Source organism: Canis lupus, chromosome 10 (genome assembly GCF_011100685.1).
Source record: "Canis lupus familiaris isolate Mischka breed German Shepherd chromosome 10, alternate assembly UU_Cfam_GSD_1.0, whole genome shotgun sequence".
In the NCBI taxonomy this organism is placed as follows: domain Eukaryota; kingdom Metazoa; phylum Chordata; class Mammalia; order Carnivora; family Canidae; genus Canis; species Canis lupus.
In genome coordinates, this window is record NC_049231.1 from 47359647 (window position 1) to 47380278 (window position 20632).

At 48.2% G+C, this 20632-nt stretch overlaps 2 protein-coding genes across 5 annotated transcripts in view; one reads left to right on the forward strand and one right to left on the reverse strand.

Moving 5' to 3' along the window:
* ABCG5 (ATP binding cassette subfamily G member 5) overlaps window positions 1-12165 on the reverse strand; it is a 49437-nt gene extending 37272 nt beyond the window's left edge. The window contains exons 1-3 of one of the 4 annotated variants that reach the window (XR_005365817.1): window positions 11945-12164; window positions 11287-11673; window positions 343-2012 (exon numbers count right to left, since the gene is read on the reverse strand). Coding sequence is in view for 3 of the 4 variants with exons in the window: in XM_038551161.1 (XP_038407089.1) it covers window positions 343-488 (146 nt within the window). In the remaining variant the exon portion in view is untranslated. Of the gene's footprint in view, window positions 1-342; window positions 2013-2562; window positions 2711-11286; window positions 11674-11944 lie in introns of those variants that run through there. The other 3 variants (XM_038551161.1, XM_038551163.1, XM_038551162.1) reach the window with 3 other exon arrangements.
* Window positions 793-20348, forward strand: ABCG8 (ATP binding cassette subfamily G member 8). Its single transcript, XM_038551160.1, has 13 exons — window positions 793-939; window positions 6246-6347; window positions 7825-7975; window positions 11601-11839; window positions 12413-12545; window positions 12651-12920; window positions 15194-15356; window positions 15445-15528; window positions 16443-16642; window positions 17079-17155; window positions 17916-18183; window positions 19442-19569; window positions 19655-20348. The coding sequence occupies exons 1-13, from the start codon at window positions 880-882 to the stop codon at window positions 19790-19792; spliced, it is 2013 nt and encodes a 670-aa protein (XP_038407088.1). The 5' UTR covers window positions 793-879; the 3' UTR covers window positions 19793-20348.
* The last annotated feature ends 284 nt before the right edge of the window (window positions 20349-20632 follow it).

Consider the following 20632-nt stretch of genomic DNA (forward strand, 5'->3'; position numbering starts at 1 on the left):
ATTTCCATGGCACAGGCTTCAGGGGGACAGCTCTCTCCATCTCCATGGAATAGGCTTCGGGGGGGGGCAGGAACGACACAACACAACAGGAAGGGATTAAGGAGACACAAAGTTGGGGCACAAAGCAGATCACAGCTGCCTCACTGTCAGTTCCAGGTCTTCATGAGCAAAAGGGGGGCCATTGCAAATGGCCATTGCAAATGGCTTTGTAGCCCAAAGCCTACACACATGGCCCTCATTAGTGAGGAAAGCCAGCAGAGGCTCACTCACCAAAAACCATGACCACAACTCAAACAAAGCCCAGCTTCAAGCTCCCAGTAGACAAAAGAGGCATGGCCTTACCTGACACTGTAGGAGACATGGAGAATGCCCAGGCTGTGTCGAGGCTTTGAAACAGCTGCAGGAACATCCTCTGGGGAACTCTGGGGGCCTCTGCTTACTTGGATCCACGAGGACTCCACAGGGACCAAAGATGGGAATTCACTCATGGCCAAGAGACAGCAGAGACAGGTGAATTTTTGGGCGCCCTGACTCTCCCTTGAGGAGCCTCAGTAGAGCCAGCAGCACACTGCCCTGCCTACTCTTCACCGGGCCCTGCAGTCCCTCCCCAGACCTTACCAGCAGCGGCACTGGGGTTTGGCCACAGATGCCATTATCTGATGTACCTTTGCCCAGAGCATGTGTACTATCTCAGCAGTGGGCAGAACACAGCCTGTGTTTGTAGGAGGGCTTGCCTGAGAATGCTGGGAGAGAGGCACGGTGAACTAGGGCCAGAGATTGATTGCCCAGCCCTGAGAGAGACCAAACACTGGTGCTGTCTGGTAGCAGCTAAGGTGGAAAGGAAGCTGCAGCAAAGCGGCACAGACACTGCTGGGCCTCATGGCTGAGGCCTCAGAGGAGAGAGGGTTCCGGAACAGGGCTGCGCCCCAGGATGCCTCCGTGAGTGATGGGCAGTCACTTCAATCATGGGGGGTGGGAGCAAATGGGACTTCCCCCACCCTCCTCCCGGGGAACTTTCTGTTTTAGCTCATCACCAGGACCACAAGCAGAGGGAGAATATGGCAGCAGAACTCTTTCCTGGGCATCAAAGGGCTGAGGACAAGGGATTCAGGGAAGAGGGTGGGTAGGGGCATCTGAAGTCACTTCCTGCACAGGGAAATGACATTCCTATTTGTGACTTGGGCTGATCTAGCTTTTTCTCAATGAGACTCCAAAGCAGAAATGTGTTCATACATACAGGAGGCTCTGTAGTTTCTCCTTCATCTGTGAGTCAGTCAAAGTCAGGATCTCAGATGCAGAAAAATGAGATAGGATGGCAGGAAACTTTTATCGGAACATCAGAATAGAATTTATGCTCAACAGGTAGACACAAGACCCGAGAGAGAGCTGGAAGGGACAGAGAGCAGCCAGAGGGCTGAGAGGCTGGGGCACAAGTTCTCTACTCTTACCTCAAATGAGAAATGTTTACTTGAGAAATGGCCTTTAGCTACAATGCAGGTGTGGGTGGGATTTGAAGCAGGCGGCTAACGTGAAAGACAGAAAGGAAGCTGAGCCTACCACCTCACCTTGGCACACCTTACTGTCTTTGCCTGTTGTGGGTAAGAAGGAGAGAAAGACAAGAAGGACTGAGGACTCCACACCCAACAGGGAAGGCCACAGGCCACCTAGTCTGGCCCTGAGTTGCTAGGACATGACTTCAGCCTGGCCCATTCCTAATCTATTCTGCAGCCATGACAAATAGCCAGTTCTGATTTGGGAATACAGCCAGTCTTTGCCAAGAAATGATTCCTAGGAGCTGTGACTGCAGTGCTCATAGCCTGATCAGGATATAAAATCAGTGATGTCTTTGGGGACACTTTCTACCTAAAAGGTCTGACAATTCAGCCACCACAGCAGGTGATGCAAATTGCCCAAATCCAACATCCAGGAATGCCTGCTATTTCCAATTTCCTCTTCTCCAATCCTGTTACTCAAGCTTCCAAGTGACAATCTTCCCTCAACTTTTAAGGAACCTGGAACAAGAAAACAAGGGCTACATATCTTATGTCTAGATGTTTTAAAGTTATCAATCAAGCTAAAAACTGTTAAAAGATTTTGTTTTCTTATTTTGACATAACTTCCTCACAACCTAAAAGGCCAGGTATAAATTTAGAAATCCTAGGACCTTTTGGAGCAGTGGTTAGAATGGGGTGGCACAGGGGAACCGGCTTCCAGCCCAAGTTACAGCTTGCCCCCTTCTCTGCCCAATCCTGGCCCCACATGTGACTCACACACTCTTAGGTGGTCATGCCATCCACCCTCCCCACATTCTATTCACACTCCACAGACAAATGCCCTCTGGCCTGGGGTGCCTGGAGTGTCAAAAGTGCCCTTGGCCCACAGACTCCTCAGTCCACAGGGAAAAGCACAGCCAGAGGAAGACACATGGGGCCCGGTCCTCAGGGCAAAGATGTGTGAGATCAGTCTGACCATTTTAGTAAAGGCCCAGGCTCATCCCTTCAGCCAGGAACAAACCTGGCATGTTTCTGCCAGGTACTAAGTCCTCAGCACATCACTACTCACAATGGCATGAATTCCTCATCTTAGAATAAGGAACTTAGGCTCTGTGCTGAGTTCCCTTCTCATCCATGCTTATGACTCAGGAATTTGATCAGAAGTTAATACAAGGAGAAATTACAATGTAGCCCAGCAGAAGCCGAGCAGGTTACCTACAAAAAAAAAAAAAAAAAAAAAAACTGCTTTTGCTTTTTTGGGCATCACCTGTCAGAAATTCAAGCGAATTTCTGTATGACTGACAGTCATACTGATTAAGATGTCAGCTGAATAGATATTTAAGTATTTGAAAAATACAGAGAATTTGTCAAAACCATCTGGGAGCCAAAAAATATTTCAAAATGGAACAGAGACCATCCTCAACCCAGCAATAAATGCTCTTCCTCTGAAGGTCACGCTGCCTGTGCAGATCCAGGAAGGTACAGTCCCTAGATGGTGGTTAAGGTCCCTGGCTGGCCTGCATCTACCTACTTAGCCTAGGGGGAGAGGTACTGCCCACCTACCCCTCAAGAGCAGAGAGCACCTTTCTCCTTTGATCTGTCTTCCCATTCCAACACCTCTTTCCCCAGGGCCCCAGCATCCTCCACCTTTTCAAAGCACTTATATGGAAAGTGGAACCCACTTGGGCATAAAATCACCTGCACCTAATACTCCAGACCCTAAAACATATGACCTCCTTTTCTTTCTTTTTTCTTTTTTTTTCTTTTTCTTATTGGAGTCCAATTTGCCAACATATATCACCCAGTGCTCATCCCATCAAGTGTCCCCCTCAGTGCCCATCACCCAGTCACCCCAACCCCCTGCCCACCTCCCTTTCCACTACCCCTTGTTCGTTTCCCAGAGTTAGGAGTCTCTCATGTTCTGTCATCCTCACTGACATTTTCACTCATTTTATCTCCTTTCCCCTTTATTCCCTTTCACTATTTTTTATATTCCCCAAATGAATGAGAGCATATAATGTTTGTCCTTCTCCAATTGACTAATTTCAGTCAGCACAATACCCTCCAGTTCCATCCATGTTGAAGCAAATGGTTGACCTCCTTTTCTTAAGCACCCCACCTGAAATCTAACTTGGGTAGCCTTTGGCTAGGTGTTTGTTCACAGAACCAATTTCTGAAATAATTCGTATCTTACACCAATTGACTTCATATCCCTCCTACAGATATTTACTTTTTTTATAAGCAAACAAATAAGATGCATGTTAGCCCAAATGAGTCTCCCTGCTAAAATTTCTGATAGTTTAACAGAATTAAATGGAAAAACTAGGGATGCCTGGGTGGCTCAGTCAGTTAAGTGCCTGCCTTTGGCTCAAGTCATGATCCTAAGGTCCTGAAATTGAGCCCTGAGTCAGACTCCTTGTTCAGTGGGGAGCCTGCTTCTTTCTCACTCTCCCTCTGCCTGCCTCTCTCTCCTGCTGCTTATGCTCACAAATAAAATCTTAAAAAGGGGGAGGGGGTACTTGCCATGTGAGTGCTGGTGGAAGAAGTGGTGAGTGAGGGTCAGGTGCAGGGCTGACCTGCCTGGAATACAGCTGCCCTGGACCTCCCTCAGGAGAGATCTCCATCTCCATTTCTGAGAGCACAGACCTTGCACCTTCCTCCATCTCCACAGCCACCTCCTGCCTTGGAGGCATTGGTAGCTAAGGGGTGAGGTGGGAGTGGTAGTATTCTAGAGTTCTACTCATGGGCTTGCTCTCTCACTTAGAAAACATACTTTGAAATATTTCAGACATATCAGTTTATAGAGCAGTGAACTCTCATGTACCCACCAATAATTACCAAGAGCTCTGAAGCTTGATCCCCTAGCCTTCCCTTGTGCCCTTCTCTCTTGTATTCCTCTCTGTTCCCCAGAGATAGCCCTTCTGCTAAATTACATGTTCATCTTTCCTAGTTTTTTTTTTTTTGTATAATTTAGGATCTTTATGGTAATACTTCTAACATTAGACAAGATAAGTAGCTACAGTCTGCTGTTTCCATACTGCCCTGGAACTCTGGGGACTACTTGCTCATAACTGCTGCTGTGGACTATCACCTGTATTGCTCTCCCTCCACTTCCACTGGGCTTGAATATCCTTTCCAAGGACCTCTGAACTCCACCACTTCAGGGAAGTTTGACAGAGACTTTTGGGTGTTATTTTCACATAAGTCATAAGTCATTTTTTTTTAAGATTTTATTTATTTATCCATGACAGACACAGAGAGATGCAAAGAGAGAGGCAGAAACACAGGGAGAAGGAGAAACAGGCTCCATGCAGGGACCCCGACGTGGGACTTGATCCCGGGTCTCCAGAATCACACCCTGGGCTGAAGGCGGCGCTAAACCGCTGAGCCACCCAGGCTGCCCCATAAGTCATTTTATATTCACGTAAAGCACAGATAGGGACTGTGTACAAAGTGTAAATATACCCTGCATGGATGCTTGAGGCCAGTGTGCCTCTACACCTGGCCTGTTTTGTTCCATCCTTTTTTTGTTTTTTTTTTTGTTTTTTTTTTGTTTTTTTTTGTTTTTTTGTTTTGTTCCATCCTAACCACCTGTCCCATTCATTAAAACCTAAGCTTCTTTGCATGGTGACAGATGGTAACTACATGTATTGTACTGACCACTTTACAGTGTACACAAATATTGAATTGTTCTGTTGTATACCTGAAACTTATACGTTATATACCAATTTTACCTCAATAAAAAAAAACCTAAGCTTTTCAGAGACCATTTTTGTCACATCCCAAACTCCAAGCCCGAAGCATGATGTGGGCTCCCAGTAATTACAGGATGCTTGCTTGCTTGCTTGAGGAACACATCAGTGTGAGAATGGCAGCTCTGAGAGGAAAAGATTGGAGTCAACTGGAACTGTTAATAAATACACTTTTTTCTGCACTAAAAAACAAAAGAAAAATGTTATGCATTAAAAAATGGAAAACTTACTGAACATGTTCTTCTTTTGGGAGGCCTCAATGATTTAAATGATTAAACTGATAGAATAGAAGGAATTGAGATCTGCTGATGGCTAATAAGAAAGGTATCAGTTGATACCATGAAACACTGATTTGATGTACAAATATACCATCCCTCCAACAATAGCAACAAGATGATAATGATGACCATGATGATAATGGGGACTTTCTCTGAAATCTCCCAATAGCATTTTGAATGGGTTTGTTGTGCAAAACTTATTAGAATAATAGGCAGCTTTTCCAAGGATGATGTTGGAATTCCAAACATTGAGCATTAGCTTTTTGATAGCTATTTCCTCTCACATGCCAGGTAGGTGAAGTCTGTTTGGCATTAGGAGATAGTAAGCCAGAGGCAGGGAAGAAAAAGTTAAGGCCAACTCCCACTCAGGTCCCCCCAGAGCAAAGAAGTTCACAAAGCTCTCTCTCCAGTCCAGAGTCTGGGTCTCACCTACCATAGGCTGCCTGAACAGGCTCCACCAACCTGCAATTGAGTTCTCTGGAGTCAAGAGCTGTGCTGGAGGGAAGCTCCAAAGCTCCCTCTGCAGGGAAGGAAAGATTTGCCCTCACTGATCCTATTTTCTCAAGAGCTCTTGGGCTCTATATGCCCAAAAGTCTTGTCTTGCCAATTCTGGATCTCAACCAAACTAGCTGCTTCTCTCACTTCTTTGGTCTTCTTCCTGTTTTCTCCTAAGTTCTTGGTAGCTTTTGAAGGAGGCCCTCACCTGTCATGTCTGCCAACAGGGACTCCAGGACAGCTTGTTCTCCTCCGAGAGTGACAACAGCCTATACTTCACATACGGTGGCCAGTCCAACACCTTGGAGGTCCGAGATCTCAGCTACCAGGTAGAAGCACATCTGAGGGCAAGGTGGGAGGAGTGGGCAGGGAAGGCCTAATGATACCCCAAGTGGAAGGTAAGGGTGAACCCACCTTGGGGGCCCTCTGCCCCAAGTACAAAGGTCCAGGCCATGTAGATGCTTCAGGTGTTGAGTGAAAGTACAAGACTCCCCTCAACTACAAATACTGTAGCTGGAGACTGACAGGCTTAAGAGAATGAGACCTTTGTTAAAATATAAAACAAATTATGTAAACCTATGGAGAAAAAAAACTCTCAAACTTTTTTTTTAACTTCAGAAATAACTTTAGACTTTTGGGAAAGGTATAAAAATAGTACAAGTTTCCATATACCCTTTGTCCAACTTCCCCTAATGTTAACATCATGTATACTGGGGCAGCCCGGGTGGCTCAGCTTTGGTGCCGCCTTCAGCCCAGGATGTGATCCTGGAGACCCAGGATGGAATCCCACATTGGGCTCCCTGCATGGAGCCTGCTTCTCCCTCTGCCTGTCTCTCTGCCCCTCTCTCTCTCTCTCTCTGTGTTTCTCATGAATAGATAAATAAAATCTTTAAAACAAACAAACAGGGATCCATGGGTGGATCAGCAGTTCAGCGCCTGCCTTTGGCCCAGGGTGTGACCCTAGGGTCCCGGGATCGAGTCTCGCATCAGGCTCCCTGCATGGAGCCTGCTTCTCCCTCTGCCTGTGTCTCTGCTTTCTCATGAATAAATAAATAAAAATCTTAAAAAAAAATCTTGTATACCCAGAGCAAAACCATCCAAAATTAAGAAATTAACAATGCCATGACACCATTCACTAAATTACAGACTTCTTTCAGGTTTCAGTAGTTCTGTGTTTTGTTATTTGTTTTCAAAACATACTATCCCTGGAACTAAAACATCCAAAGTGCAAGGACCACTGGCTTTTCAGAGGCTTTCAGGGACTCCTTGGTCAGATTCAAAACTTCCATGTCCAAAAAAAAAAAAAAAAAAAAAAACTTCCATGTCCCAGATCCTTGTGGGGGCAGACCCCAGGTGATCCAGATAGAACATGCTGAGGGCTGCAATGGTGAACCCCAGAGGCCCAACCCTGGCTTCCTGTAAATGTGAGTTAGGACAAGCTAATGAGGCACACCATAATCTTCTCTGCTTGTCACTTGTTAGCTGTGTGACCTTGAAAAAGATTTACACAATACCTTATACATAGTAAACACTTAAAAACATTTTTAGTAAATTACTATTGTTAAGTGAAGACATTGTTTTGTTTTATATTTTCTTTTCTGTTCTATTGTACATGCTTCCCATGTCTTCACTTCAAACTTGGAAGTGGCAGCTTCAGGTTCCCAGCATCGTGGGGAACCTATGTAGGGGCCCCTCAGTCCTGTTTTGTACCAGCAGGAGGATGTCTGCTGTACAGAGGTGAACAGAAGTTGCTGAAACCCTATGATCACTCAGCTCTCTGAGGAATCTTCCAATGACTCCCCACAGGTGGACATGGATTCCCAGGTGCCTTGGTTTAAGAAGCTAGCTCAGTTCAAGATGCCTTGGACATCTCACAAGGATTCTCGTGAGCTGGGCATTCAAAACCTGAGCTTCAAAGTGAGGAGTGGACAGATGCTGGCCATCATTGGGAGCTCAGGTACCACTAAGGGTAAACAGTGAGACATTGAGTTCCATCTCTCCTGGAAAGCAGAATGATCCCTCAGACAGAGGGATGCTTCTCACAGAACCCTTTGCTGATAAGTAGAATAGCACAGCAGAGTGGGTGAGAGCACAGGATCTGGGTCAGGCAGACCTGGTTCAAATCCCAAAACCTCCATTTACTAGTTCTCAGGTAGTCACCATCATTATGAATTACAGCCAGGGCTTAGTTAATACCTATATTGAGACAAGGTAACAACCTTTACAAGATCATAAGGCAGCTTCAAAATTGAGTGTTCTTTTTGGGGGAGGGGAGGGATTCCTCTACCACCAGGGACTTTCATTCATTTTTGCCCCAGGATCCAGTAGGCACAGCCCTCTCCACAGCTCCCACTTCTTAGAGAGCCCCTCATCTTAGTGCAGCCTTCAACCTCCTGCAAAGATCCAGATTCTTGGAGTGCTTCAGAGTCACTAAACTATACAAGCCAAACTTAAAATTATACGATGCCAGAGGTGAAAGGGGACTTGGAAGAACAAAATTTACCTTCTCCAATGTATTCTTTCTTTCTCTTTACCAGTTTGGAAGCCTCTTTAAAGGAGAGCTTTTAAATTATCAGTATTTTAAGTAATCAATATTTCTAGAGTGTCCTCCTGCCTCCCCTCAATACATGCACACCTTCAATTAACAGACGGGGAGACTAAAGTCTAGAGAAAGTGAGTGATTCACTTAAGGACATATATTTAATGCAGAGCTAGATCTAGAACTTTAGTCTTCTGATCCTCAGATCAGGGCGTTTCTCTCTCACATGGTATTAGAATGCTTTATACCTTTTAATTAATCATTTCCAGAAGTAGAGATTACTGAACTTTTGAACATCTCCAAATTTTTAGTCTTCGGACAGGGAAATTCCATTTATTGTCTAACCAAAGAGCAAATGAGATAATGTGTGTCAATGCACTTTGTAACTTAAATAACACCCACAGGTCAAGTTCTGCCCGCTTTTGACCCTGCCTCTGCAATTCTGATCTACACAAGAAAACAGGAGACATTCATAGGCCAACTTTGTTTTTGTAACTCCTCTTGGCTTTTCTTGTTATATCTGCTTTTTCTTCATGAGCTGAGAATTTGAGGGATATGTGGACCCTGTGGAGGCACTTCCACAAAGTCTTAGAGTCATCACAATGAATACTCGCTACACATGACCCTACATTAGTATTCCTGAAGGAAGTGAAGTCCAGAGAGACTGAGCAGTCTCCAGGACTTCTGACTCTAGGTTCAATGTTGTTTAGCTTCAGGTTTACTAGGCTGAAATTATTTAAATGATTTCTTTTTAACATTTATTTATTTCAGAGGGAGAGAGAGAGAGAGAGAGAGAGAGAAGAGGGTGTGAGCGAAGGGAGGGGGAGAATCCTCAAGAAAACTCCCCACTGAGCATAGAGCCTACTACCATGGGGGTCAATCCCAGGACCCTGAGATCATGACCTGAGCCGAAATCAAGAGTCCACTGCTTAACGGACTGAGCCACCTAGATGCCCCTCAATAATTTCTTAGAAAGATTTATCAGGGATACCTGGGTGGCTCAGTGGTTGAGCGTCTGCCTTCAGCTGAGGGCATGATTCCAGGGTCCTGGGATCGAGTCCTGTAGGGAGTCTGTTTCTCCCTCTGCCTCTGTGTGTGTCACTCATGAAAAAATATATAAAATCTTTAAAAATATATTTTTAAAAAAAGGAGGATTTGTCAATTATGCTTCCTATGGCTTTTACTCTACTTAACAAAGAATGAAACAAAGAATAAATGAATGTTCATAATTTATAAAATATAAATTAAAACAGCACCACTTTGGCTACTTCTGTAGAATCAGCAGTAGTGACAAAGGTGTTTTCCAATGAATGCATTTGCTGAATTGGAGACTCCTGCCACTTTATAAGGCTCTTGAATGTGCTTGGTGTTTTCTCCTGGCTCACCTGGCTCATAGAAAGTGTTGCCAGTTGCACTACTTAGTCTCCACTGAAAAGGCCACCCATTACTCTCATAAAGTGTTGTTTAGGAAATGTAGCCTTCCCACTTCTGATTGGGAATCCCACTGTACCTATGAATGTTGACAAAGTCCCCAGCTATCTCAGAGCCTGGATCTGATGATGTCTGAGGCTGGGCAGGGAACAGGACCAGAGCCCTCCCCTCTGCTTCTTTCCCAGCTGGTTTGCTCCACTTTCATTCTCAGGAACCTTGAATAAGGTGTACCTGGGAGGCAGCAGACAGGTCCCTTTCCACTGTGAGAGCTTCTGGGCTTCTTGAGTTTTGTTTTTTGCACTAGAGGCATAGGGCTTCTTGCAGGAAGCATATGTGTATGGAAAGGAGGGGTGGTTACATTTGAGTACTGGCACTTTCCTTATTTGAAAACAAGTTGCAAAATTTGCTTTCTGAAAGAAATTGAAGAAACCAGACTCTTACTTGGGGGAACTGGACAGATCCTCATCCCTAGCTGTTTGCAAGGTGTTCTCACAGCTGCAGCCAAATTGGCATTCACAGCTTAAATGGCTGTCAAAAAGTCTCATCGAATGCTTCTGGAAACCTGATCCAATCTGACACTTTCCCAAATCGATAGCAATGGCTGTCACTCAGAGGTGGATGGTGTTAACTTATGGCAACAGATCACTTTTTCTAGAGACAGTAAAAAGTACCACTGATAAAAATAAGAGAAAGACAAGTGTAGTATATAATCACATACACATGTAGTATACACATGTATACTGTGTTTAGTTTTCAAATTATGACATCAATTACTTTTCTATTTTTTCTCCTGATTTCTGAAAATTCCAGTTTTGCATTTTTAAAAAACACCCTGTGAGGTCAAGCCCCTCATGGGTCTCCTCGCTCAGCTGGCTGCTTGAGATTCTCTCCCTCTCCTTCTGCCACTCCTTTCTCGCCTTCTCTCTAAAAATAAATAAATATATTTTTTAAAACCCTATTAATTGGGTGGCTCAGTGGTTTAGCACTGCCTTCAGCTCAGGGAGTGATCCTGGAGTCCCTGAATCGAGTCCCACATCGGGCTCCCTGCGAGGAGCCTCTGCCTGTGTCTCTGCCTCTCTCTCTGTGTGTCTCTCATGAATGAATAAATAAAATCTTTAAAAAAAATTTAAAAACTCTATTAATTAAAAAAAAAAAACTATTAATTCTCCAAAATTAGTCCTTCCCATAATGCCAGCTTCTGAGCCAAACAAATGCTGCTGGCATATTTACCACCCCAAAACAGTTAAGCTTCAGGGTGCAATTAACACCGGGCTTGCTTGGGAGAGAAAGGGACTTACTAGAGGTGGAAGGGGGCATTTGCTCCAGGCACAGCCAGGGCCACAACTCCGGCCGTTGTCATGCAGCCTCTGGCTCACCGGCTTGAACCCTCAGTGTCAACGTGCTTCTAGCTCCCCACCCGCGCTCAAGCTGGCTGTGGGTAAAAGGTCTAGAGCTGCAGGTGCTGGGTCCAAGAGCTGTGCCACTTTCCCTAGAGGCGGGTCACTTCTGCGAGGAGCGAGCAGTCTAGGGTGGCTGGAGAGTCGTGGGCTGCGGCGGCTTCCAGGCTGGGCCTCGCAGCTCTGCTTTCAGGACGTCTCTGGTGGCTTCGCAGGCTGTGGGAGAGCCTCTCTGCTGGACGTGATCACCGGGAGGGACCATGGCGGCAAAATTAAGTCAGGCCAAATCTGGATCAACGGGAAGCCCAGCTCGCCTCAGGTGGTGAGGAAGTATGTGGCCCACGTGCGCCAGCACGACCAGCTGCTCCCCAACCTAACCGTCCGCGAGACCCTGGCTTTTGTTGCCCAGCTACGCCTGCCCAGAACCTTCTCCCAGGCTCAGCGTGACCAAAGGGTAACTAACTCCCTGACCCTGGGGACCCCAAGAAGCCACGCCACCCTTCCCCGCCGTGCCGCGGCGCCCAGCCCACCATCCGTCCCGCCCCACACTCGGCCTTACCTCGGGCCGCCTTTAAACTCCGCAGCCCTCCGGAAGCCGCCCGCCCCGGCCAGTCCCCTCCACCGCACAGGGCAAAATGCGTGAGGAGCGTCCAGCTGCTTTCCTGTCCCGCGTGGGCAGGCAGCCCCGCCGTCCTGTCCCCAAGTCGCAGTCACGTTCCCAACGTGGCGCCGGGCTCTGTGCGTGGGAGCCCCTCAGGGCGCACGGACTGAACGTGGGAACACACACCTCGCGGGGCAGGGAAGGCGGCGGCGCGAGCCCGACGGGCAGCCGCTTCGCGCCGGGAGGCCAACACCCGCGCCTGGCGCGTGGCCGGAAGCCGGGCCCGTCGCCGGAAGCCAGGCGCGTGGCCGGAAGCCAGGCCCGTCGCCGGAAGCCAGGCCCGTCGCCGGAAGCCAGGCGCGTGGCCGGAAGCCAGGCGCGTGGCCAGGCGTGTAAACCCCAGCTCCCCTACCGCGCCCCCCGCAGGTGGACGACGTGATCGCCGAGCTGCGCCTGCGCCAATGCGCCAACACGCGCGTGGGCAATGCGTACGTGCGGGGCGTGTCGGGGGGCGAGCGGCGCAGAGTCAGCATCGCGGTGCAGCTCCTGTGGAACCCAGGTGAGGGCGCGGGCTGAGGGGAGGGGAGCTGCGTCGCCCACCTGGACGGACGCGGGGCAGCCTGAGTCCCCGCGGGCCGACCGGGCCTTTCTCTCCGCTGGGAAGGAATCCTCATTCTGGATGAGCCCACGTCGGGGCTTGACAGCTTCACAGCCCACAACCTGGTGAAAACCCTGTCCCGGCTGGCCAAAGGCAACCGGTTGGTGCTCGTCTCCCTCCACCAGCCTCGGTCGGACATCTTCAGGCTGTTTGATCTGGTCCTCCTGATGACGTCCGGCACCACCATCTACTTGGGGGCAGCCCAGCACATGGTGCAGTACTTCGCAGGCGTCGGCCACCCCTGCCCTCGCTACAGCAACCCTGCCGACTTCTACGGTGAGGCTGCAGGCAGCGCCCGCACCTGCCCAGCCCCGCGGGGGCCTGGTGGGGAGACTCAGGAGGGAAACTCCCAGAGGCTTCCGGGGAGCAGGACCTCGGAGGGAGCCGGGCAGAGCGGGCTGCAGCGCACGGGTCACTTTGCCAAGTATCAGATGCTGGAAACGGAGGGCCTGACGGAAGCAGCTTCTGACGTAGCCACCGTCCTGTGCACCATAGATGAGAAGCCTGTAAGAATTCCAGTAGCTGGAGGAGATAGAATCCAAGAGGGTTTGCATTCGTTTCCAGAGTTGTGGTCTTTATTCAGACTCGGTAGGGAAACCTAGGATACCTAAGGTCAGGAGGCCCCTGGGAAATCTTAAAGCTGTGCCCTGGTGCCCCCATAGAGGCAGGGACCTGGAGGCACTGGGTGGTTGAGGGGGCCCCAGGGCACAGGGAGCTCAGGGCCATTTGGAGGTACTGGTCAACGAACCTCTAGATATGAAAATTTCTCTGTCAGCACCAGAGAGCCTTCCTACATGGGGTTCTGAGTTCTCAGCATATACCCCTGAGGGGAAGGTAAGCCAATTCCTTCATTCCTGGGGAGACAGTTGTCTTTACAGGTGTTTGGCCTGAAAGCGGATGCCTGGATCCTGAATGCTGAGGAGTGCTGTGGCTGCTTGCTGGCCGGGCCACACACCTTCACCAGTGCCAGGGGAAGCGGTAGTTATGGCTTGTCCAGTACGTCACCTGGAGCCCCAGCCTTCCTTCCAAGATGGCTCAGTGAAGCAAGGGCCTCACCAATGACCATGACGACAGGGACCATGTCCTTGAGGGCGGACACTGGGCCCAAAGGCACCAAGCTCTCTCACCCTCACAGCCCTGCCAGGGTCATCTCTGTCCCTACAGATGAGAATACCAAATCTGAAGAGTTAAACTCCTTGCACAGAACTTGCAAGGCACAAAAGTAGGACTCCCAACCAGGGTATCTGGCTCCCTCCCTGACTCCTGGCCCTGGGCTTACATCCTCCTCCTGGCATCCAACGTCCAGCCCTCCTCCAGGAGGATAGGCCACTCTCTCCAGCCTGCCAATCCTTGCAGTATGCACTCACACTGTCTGAACTCACACAGAGGGTACCTTCAACCTGGCCACAGGGAGCAATAGGCAATAACCCCAGAGGGGGGTTTACCAGGAGGCAAATGTCCATAACAGACCTGAAAAAAATTTTTCTTTATACTTTTTGCCTTTTTTTTTTTTTTTTTTTTGGTGTGTTGGGGGGGTGGCTCTTGTCTACCACCTTCCAGTCTTCGGTACAGGACCTGCAGTACTCAGAGATTCTGGTGTCCTGAGCTGCAGCCCTGAATGCTGAGGAGGCTTGTTGCATTCTACAAGACTCCTCCTAGACCTTATCCTGTCTTGGGACATGTCATGAAAATGACAAGAGAGAAGAGGCAGAGGTTAAGAGGAGGAATAGAGGGAGGTGAGCCATCTCTGGACTAGAGTAAAGCTGGGCTCAGGAGGGCCCTGGCTATGACTGGGTAGGTGTGTCTATGTGACACTGTGGGAGCCCCATGAGAGTAGAGCTGTGGCTGGGGCTGCCAGATGTTCCCCACAAGTAACATGGAGGTGGGTGCAGAGCAGCCTGGTTCTCCAGCTGGTCATGGCAGCTCCCTCTTCTGGAGGGCAGTGACACAGTGACAACTCTACTTAGAATTGTCCAGGCACTGGCACCCTCCAGCCAAAACATTTTCCCCTTTGAGGGAGGCTGTTTGGGGAGCCAAATTACTAATCTAGAGTGAGAACTAGAATTTCTGGGTGCCCAGACTGCCCAACCACCTCGCAGCCAGCCCACCTTCTCCCTGTGGGCAAGCATACCTGGAAGCTGAGTCCTCATCACAAGCTTCTTAAATGGCCTGAGTTGGAGTCAGGGCATAACTGTGCCATGACCTTGGGCTCTAAAAGGCCAATGCCTTCTGTTCTGTCCTAGACATGTCCCCATAATGAGACTGGATGTGGATGAGGGCTCACAGGGCTTCTGGTGTTAACCCTTCTCCTACAGCAGGCTTTCCCTGAAGTGGATGTGGCCAGGCCCAGCAGGGAAAGCCAGCCCTAGGTGTTTCTCTGCTTCTCTCTGCTGTTCATGACTTCATGGTTCACTCTCAGAGGGTGGGGAGCATGTCCTGGAGTCCCTAAGAGCTGACCAGCATTGTAAACTGGCCTTGCATCAAGCTCCTCACTTGCAAGCAGGTGCAGAGACCATGGCCACCCATGGCCCCACATCCTCTCTTTACAGTGGACTTGACTAGCATTGACAGGCGAAGCAGAGAGCATGAAGTGGCCACCAGGGAGAAGGCTCAGTCCCTTGCGGCCTTGTTTCGAGAAAAAGTTCGTGGCTCCGATGACTTTCTGTGGAGAGCGGAAGAAAGGGAGCTGGGTGAGGGTACTTGTCTGGAGAGGTAAGGCAGATGAGGGTGGCTCTGGGTGCAGAACTCCTTGCAGAAGACCACCATCGCCACAACCCATGACACGTCTGTTTCTTGACAGCCGGGCCCTCCCCCAGGACACCGACCAGCCTCCGACTCCCACTGAGCTGCCTGGCCCTGTGCAGCAGTTTACCATGCTGATCCGGTAAGTATCTGCCATTTCTTCCCACTACCACCAGCCCTACCCCAGAAGTCTTTATTATATCAAATTAAGTCTTTTCTATCTAAAGTGAATTTGAAAGAGATAGCAAGAGGTAGACTCATTTTTAAAAAAACTGGTGTCGCCAAGACTAGCACTAGCCCTCTGTGCAATACAGAACACTCTTGTTTTTATTCTTTAAACAAAATCAAAATGTCCTTATTGGCCAGATGATTGGAGAAATTACATAGGCTTGTGGAGAACTCAGATAATACAGGAGAAGCTTAAGTGGAAAGGGAAGATTTCCTGTCACACCAGCCCTCAAAGAAAACCAGACCCAATGTTTAGTGTGAGTCTTTCTAGGTATTCCCATGCACACAAGCATTTTAGGGCATAGATAGGATCATACTCTTACTATTGTTCTGTAACCAGTGCTCGCTTCGGCAGCACATATACTAAAATTGTTCTGTAACCATTTTTTTGGTTTTGGTCTCATATAGAATAGGCCTCTACCTCTCATCTGGGTAGGTCCCCCTCAGCATTCCAGTCTAGCCATAGCTGTTTTCCCTGCTAAGTGCATATTGATGGTCTGATTTTTTTTTCAGGATTTTGCTATGACAAGTAATGGTGCAATAACTATCCTTGTATGTATGTCTTTATGTACTGGATTGGTTGTTTCCTTAGGGTAATGTCTTTAAATAAAATTGCACACTGATACGTTGACAATAACGTGAATTATTTATGTGTATCTAGTGTGAGACACATACTTTCATCAATGATCTCATTTGAGCCTCATCCTTGTGAGAGAGTAGTGCTAGTCCATTTTATAGATGAGAAAAATGAGACTTACAGAGATTGACATTGTTAATGTCACAGGGCTGGTGTATGTTGTTCCCTTGGCACCTCTTTTGTTTTCTAAGTCGTCAGATTTTTAATGACTTCCGAGACCTGCCAACTCTCCTCATCCGTGGAGCAGAGGCCTGCCTGATGTCCTTGATCATTGGGTTCCTCTATTATGGCCATGGGACCATCAAGCTCTCCCTCATGGACACAGCTGCCCTCTTGTTCATGATTGGAGCTCTCATCCCTTTCAACGTGATCCTGGATGTCATTGCCAAATGTGAGTATGGCTTGCTCTCTGTAACTCACACTTGGAACAGCCAGAGGACCATGGGATACATCACCTTTCTGAGCTGATCCAAAGCTGACCTCTGTTCCTCCAAACTTCTGGGGAGAATAGGTTTGCTGAATGGTTTCACCATGATTGCAAAATAAAAGGTGATGATTGTTTTTAAAGTTCGTACATTAATATTAGTATGCAAATGAAAGACGATTACCCAGGAGTCTTAGGCATTCCTATTATAACAGGAATTATACTTGACAGCAATGCACAAGTCAGAGAATTACAAACGTCTATATTAGGATGGTTTAACTCTGCCTGCTTTTTAAAAATAGAAGACATTTAGGCAATATGACTATTTATAATTGTACTAAGACTCAAAAGAAAACACTAAAAATTAATGTCATTTTCATTCTCCTTTTCTCCCTTTTGTTAGGTCACTCAGAGAGGGCAATGCTTTACTATGAACTAGAAGATGGACTGTACACTGCTGGTCCATATTTCTTTACCAAGGTGACTGGTCAGGGCTGAGAGCAAGTGACAAGGTGGGGGATGGGTAGACAAAGTCACACTGCATTGACAGAAGCTCCTGAGAAGTATTTTGCTGAACCAGGGGACCGTGCATCATCTGTGGTTATAGATATCATATTTCCTAGGGGAGTTTCAGAGACTTGATGTTTTAAAATATTTACCTAAAGACCAGGACTGTGGATGAGGAATGACACTTTCCTGGTCAGCAGAAACCAAAAAAAGAGAGAAAGACAGACAGACAGGAAGGAAGGAAAGAAAGAGGGAGGGAAGAAGGAAGGAAAGAAAGAAAGTGGGAAACATCCAGCATACTCCCCTTTCAGATATCATGACATCTCCAGGAAGCAGGTCAGCAACTATTACTATACTTATTTCCAGGATGCAAAGGCTCAGAGAGGTTATGCAGCTGTCTCAAAGCCCCACACCTATTAGGTCTAGGCAGGCAGGGCGGGAACTAGAAACAAGAAAACAGATACCTTACTGCAGTTTTCACCCGGCTACACTGCCCCCACCCCGGGGGAAATGACTCTAACTGTCCCAGAGGGAGCACATGGCATCTGCAGGGAGCAACCAGCAAGGAGAGCTCATGTTCCAGGGTCCCACACCTACTGCCCTTCCTGCTGCAGGCTGATAATCAGTGGGAGGGAAGATTGGCATCACAGAGGATTACTTATCTTTAAACACTTAAAGAACAATGATAGTGAAGGCATTAGTTCCACATCCTTGCAAGGGCTATTCTTTGCAGATCCTAGGGGAGCTTCCAGAGCACTGTGTCTACATCATGATCTGTGGGATGCCTACCTACTGGCTGGCCAACCTGCGCCCAGGCCTTGAGCCCTTTCTGCTGCACCTTCTGCTGGTGTGGCTAGTGGTCTTCTACTGTAGGATCATGGCCCTGGGTGTTGCTGCTCTGCTCCCCACATTCCATACATCCTCCTTCGTTGGCAACGCTCTCTACAACTCCTTCTACCTCACCGGGGGCTTCATGATAAGCTTGGACAACCTGTGGACAGGTAAGGCCTGCTCCCCTCCCCTGGTCAAGCTTTTTAAGGCCTTCTGGGGCTGGATGAAGCCCGCTTTCACCTGGGGATGAGAATCCACGATTGATTGATTGATTGATTTTATTTATTGGGTGGCCCTGGGTGGCTTAGAGGTTTGGCGCCGCCTTCACCCTGGGGCCTGATCCTGGAGTCCCCGGATCGAGTCCCACATCAGGCTCCCTGCTTGGAGCCTGCTTCTCCCTCTGCCTGTGTCTCTGCCTCTCTCTCTCTCTCTCTCTGTGTCTCTCATTAATAAATAAATAAGCTCCATGCTGGGAGCCTAATGTGGGACCTGATCCCAGGACCCTGTGATCCTGCCCTGAGGCAAAGGCAGAGGCTCAACCGCTGAGCCATCCAAGCGTCCCTAAAACTCACTATTTAGATCCAAGTTAAGCCTGGTTTTTCTGGGTCCTGCTTGTCAAAGAAATGAGTCCATGGGAGAATACAGATGGCAGGCACCTCCTTATAATCCCCTAGCTGATAACCTGGAGGTCACCCTTGACTTCCCTCACTCTCCACGTTCACCAGTGTGCCAGGTCAGTTCTGCTCCCTACATCTTTCTGAAATATCCCCCTTGCCTGATCCCTCAGGCCTTATCTTGTCGTCTGGTCTTACACCACTGCAGTGGTCTATGTGAGCCTTGTCCTTCCACTTCTCTCTTGACCCTCGCCCATGGAGTGGTGCTTTGTAAGGTACAAATCCATGTCACTGCATTTTTTAAGCCCTCTGGGGTGGCTACTGCCCCCACCTCACTCTTCTGAAGTCCCCAACACATTCCATACACTCATCTCAGAGCCTGTGTGGCTGGCTCTTCTCTGTCCACCCCTGCCCCTGCTTCTATGGCTGCTCTCTTCTCCTTGGCCTTTCCTGACCAGCCCGGCTGGGCTTGTTCTTTTCTCCTGTTCCTGGCACTGTGATACTACCTTGGGGTCAGGGCACAGACTCAAATTGCGGCTGTACCTCCATGAAGCTGAGCATATGCTGGGACACACAATAAATTACTCTCTCAAATTGTTATTCATAAAACTTGGTGACCCCCGAGCCACCTGGCCCTTCCACTTCAGACCATGTCCCAGGGTTTCACTCTGGTCCTTTCACCCTCTCCCTGCCCCCTGACACCTCAGGGACCTTGCTTCCCTTGGATCAGAGTCACCGGGGCCCTGGTGTCCAGGAGTGTTTCCCAGTGGGCAGGTGATTAGCCTTTGTGAATAACATGGATCTCTGTCTTCAGTGCCCGCTTGGATTTCCAAAGTCTCCTTTCTCCGCTGGTGTTTTGAAGGGCTGATGCAGATTCAGTTTAAAGGGCACACTTACCACATGGTGGTCGGCAACTTCACCATCCCTATTCCAGGAGATGTAGTAAGTAGCTGAGGCCTCCAACTCTAAATAGATAACATTCATCTGAATGTTTTCTTACTGAGTTCACTGATGTCTGTATCCCCAGATCCTCACTTCCATGGGCCTGAACTCGCATCCACTCTACGCCATCTACTTAATCCTCATTGGCATCGGTGGTGGCTTCATGATCCTGTACTATGTGGCCCTAAGGTTCATCAAACAGAAATCATATCAAGACTGGTGATTCATGCCCAGGCTCCTGCCTGCTGATGGGGACTTGAGAAGACTTCAACTGCACTCCTCTCCTTCCTCTCAAGGAGGCCCCCATCCCTGGTACCAGGAGGACAGTACAGGGAGCTCAGTGACACCAGCCCTCAATGTTGCAGTGGCGCAGGCTGGCCACAGGATGGCAGTAGAATAAAGACAGTAGAAAGGCATTTCTGATCACTGGCCAGAGTTTTGGGATTCCTGGGAAAGTGACAACGGAACTTAGGGACACCTACAATGTTGCTAATTTATTTCCTTTTCATGTATATTTATATAGGCAACTCAGTGCAGGATGAGAGCAAGTTAGGTATGAATTGAGTAGGCTATGCAAGAACTCCTGGATCCAGAGGAAACAATATTGCCTAGCGAAATGTTTGGTCTCATCTTCCGGGACTCCCAAACTCTGTGTTAAGTCATTCTCAATACAGAAAATGACCTTAGACATACCAGTGAGATGCCATCCTTTCTTTTTGTGTGGGATTATGGGCTCCAAAAGCCAAATGGAACAATTAAAAATTTGTTGAACATCTGTATACCAAGTATAGCTCATAATGCTTTGTTTATGTGGATGACGGTATATAATTCTCAACCCTTTGAGGTGGGTGGTATCCCATTTTATAGATGAGGAAACCAGGTAAAAATTCAGTAAGGTCACTAATATGTAAGGTCACATGTCTGTCATGTGGTGGAGTCATATGGGGGTCAGAAAGCTTTGGAAGCCTTAGGAGTTGGAGGGCAAAAGGCAAGTCCTGAGCCACCGTACAGCTTGGAATTCCAGGAAGGCTCCAGAAGATGAAGATGGCTGTAGAGGCTGTTC

What these genes read in the sequence shown, in the direction of transcription:
- ABCG8 (XM_038551160.1), top strand. Translation starts at nt 880, where the DNA reads ATGGCTGAGGCCTCAGAGGAGAGAGGGTTCCGGAACAGGGCTGCGCCC. An exon ending in GGCCATCATTGGGAGCTCAG is followed by an intron (nt 7,976 to 11,600) that starts GTACCACTAAGG and finishes GTGGCTTCGCAG; the next exon opens with GCTGTGGGAGAGCCTCTCTG. An exon ending in CAGTTTACCATGCTGATCCG is followed by an intron (nt 15,529 to 16,442) that starts GTAAGTATCTGC and finishes TTGTTTTCTAAG; the next exon opens with TCGTCAGATTTTTAATGACT.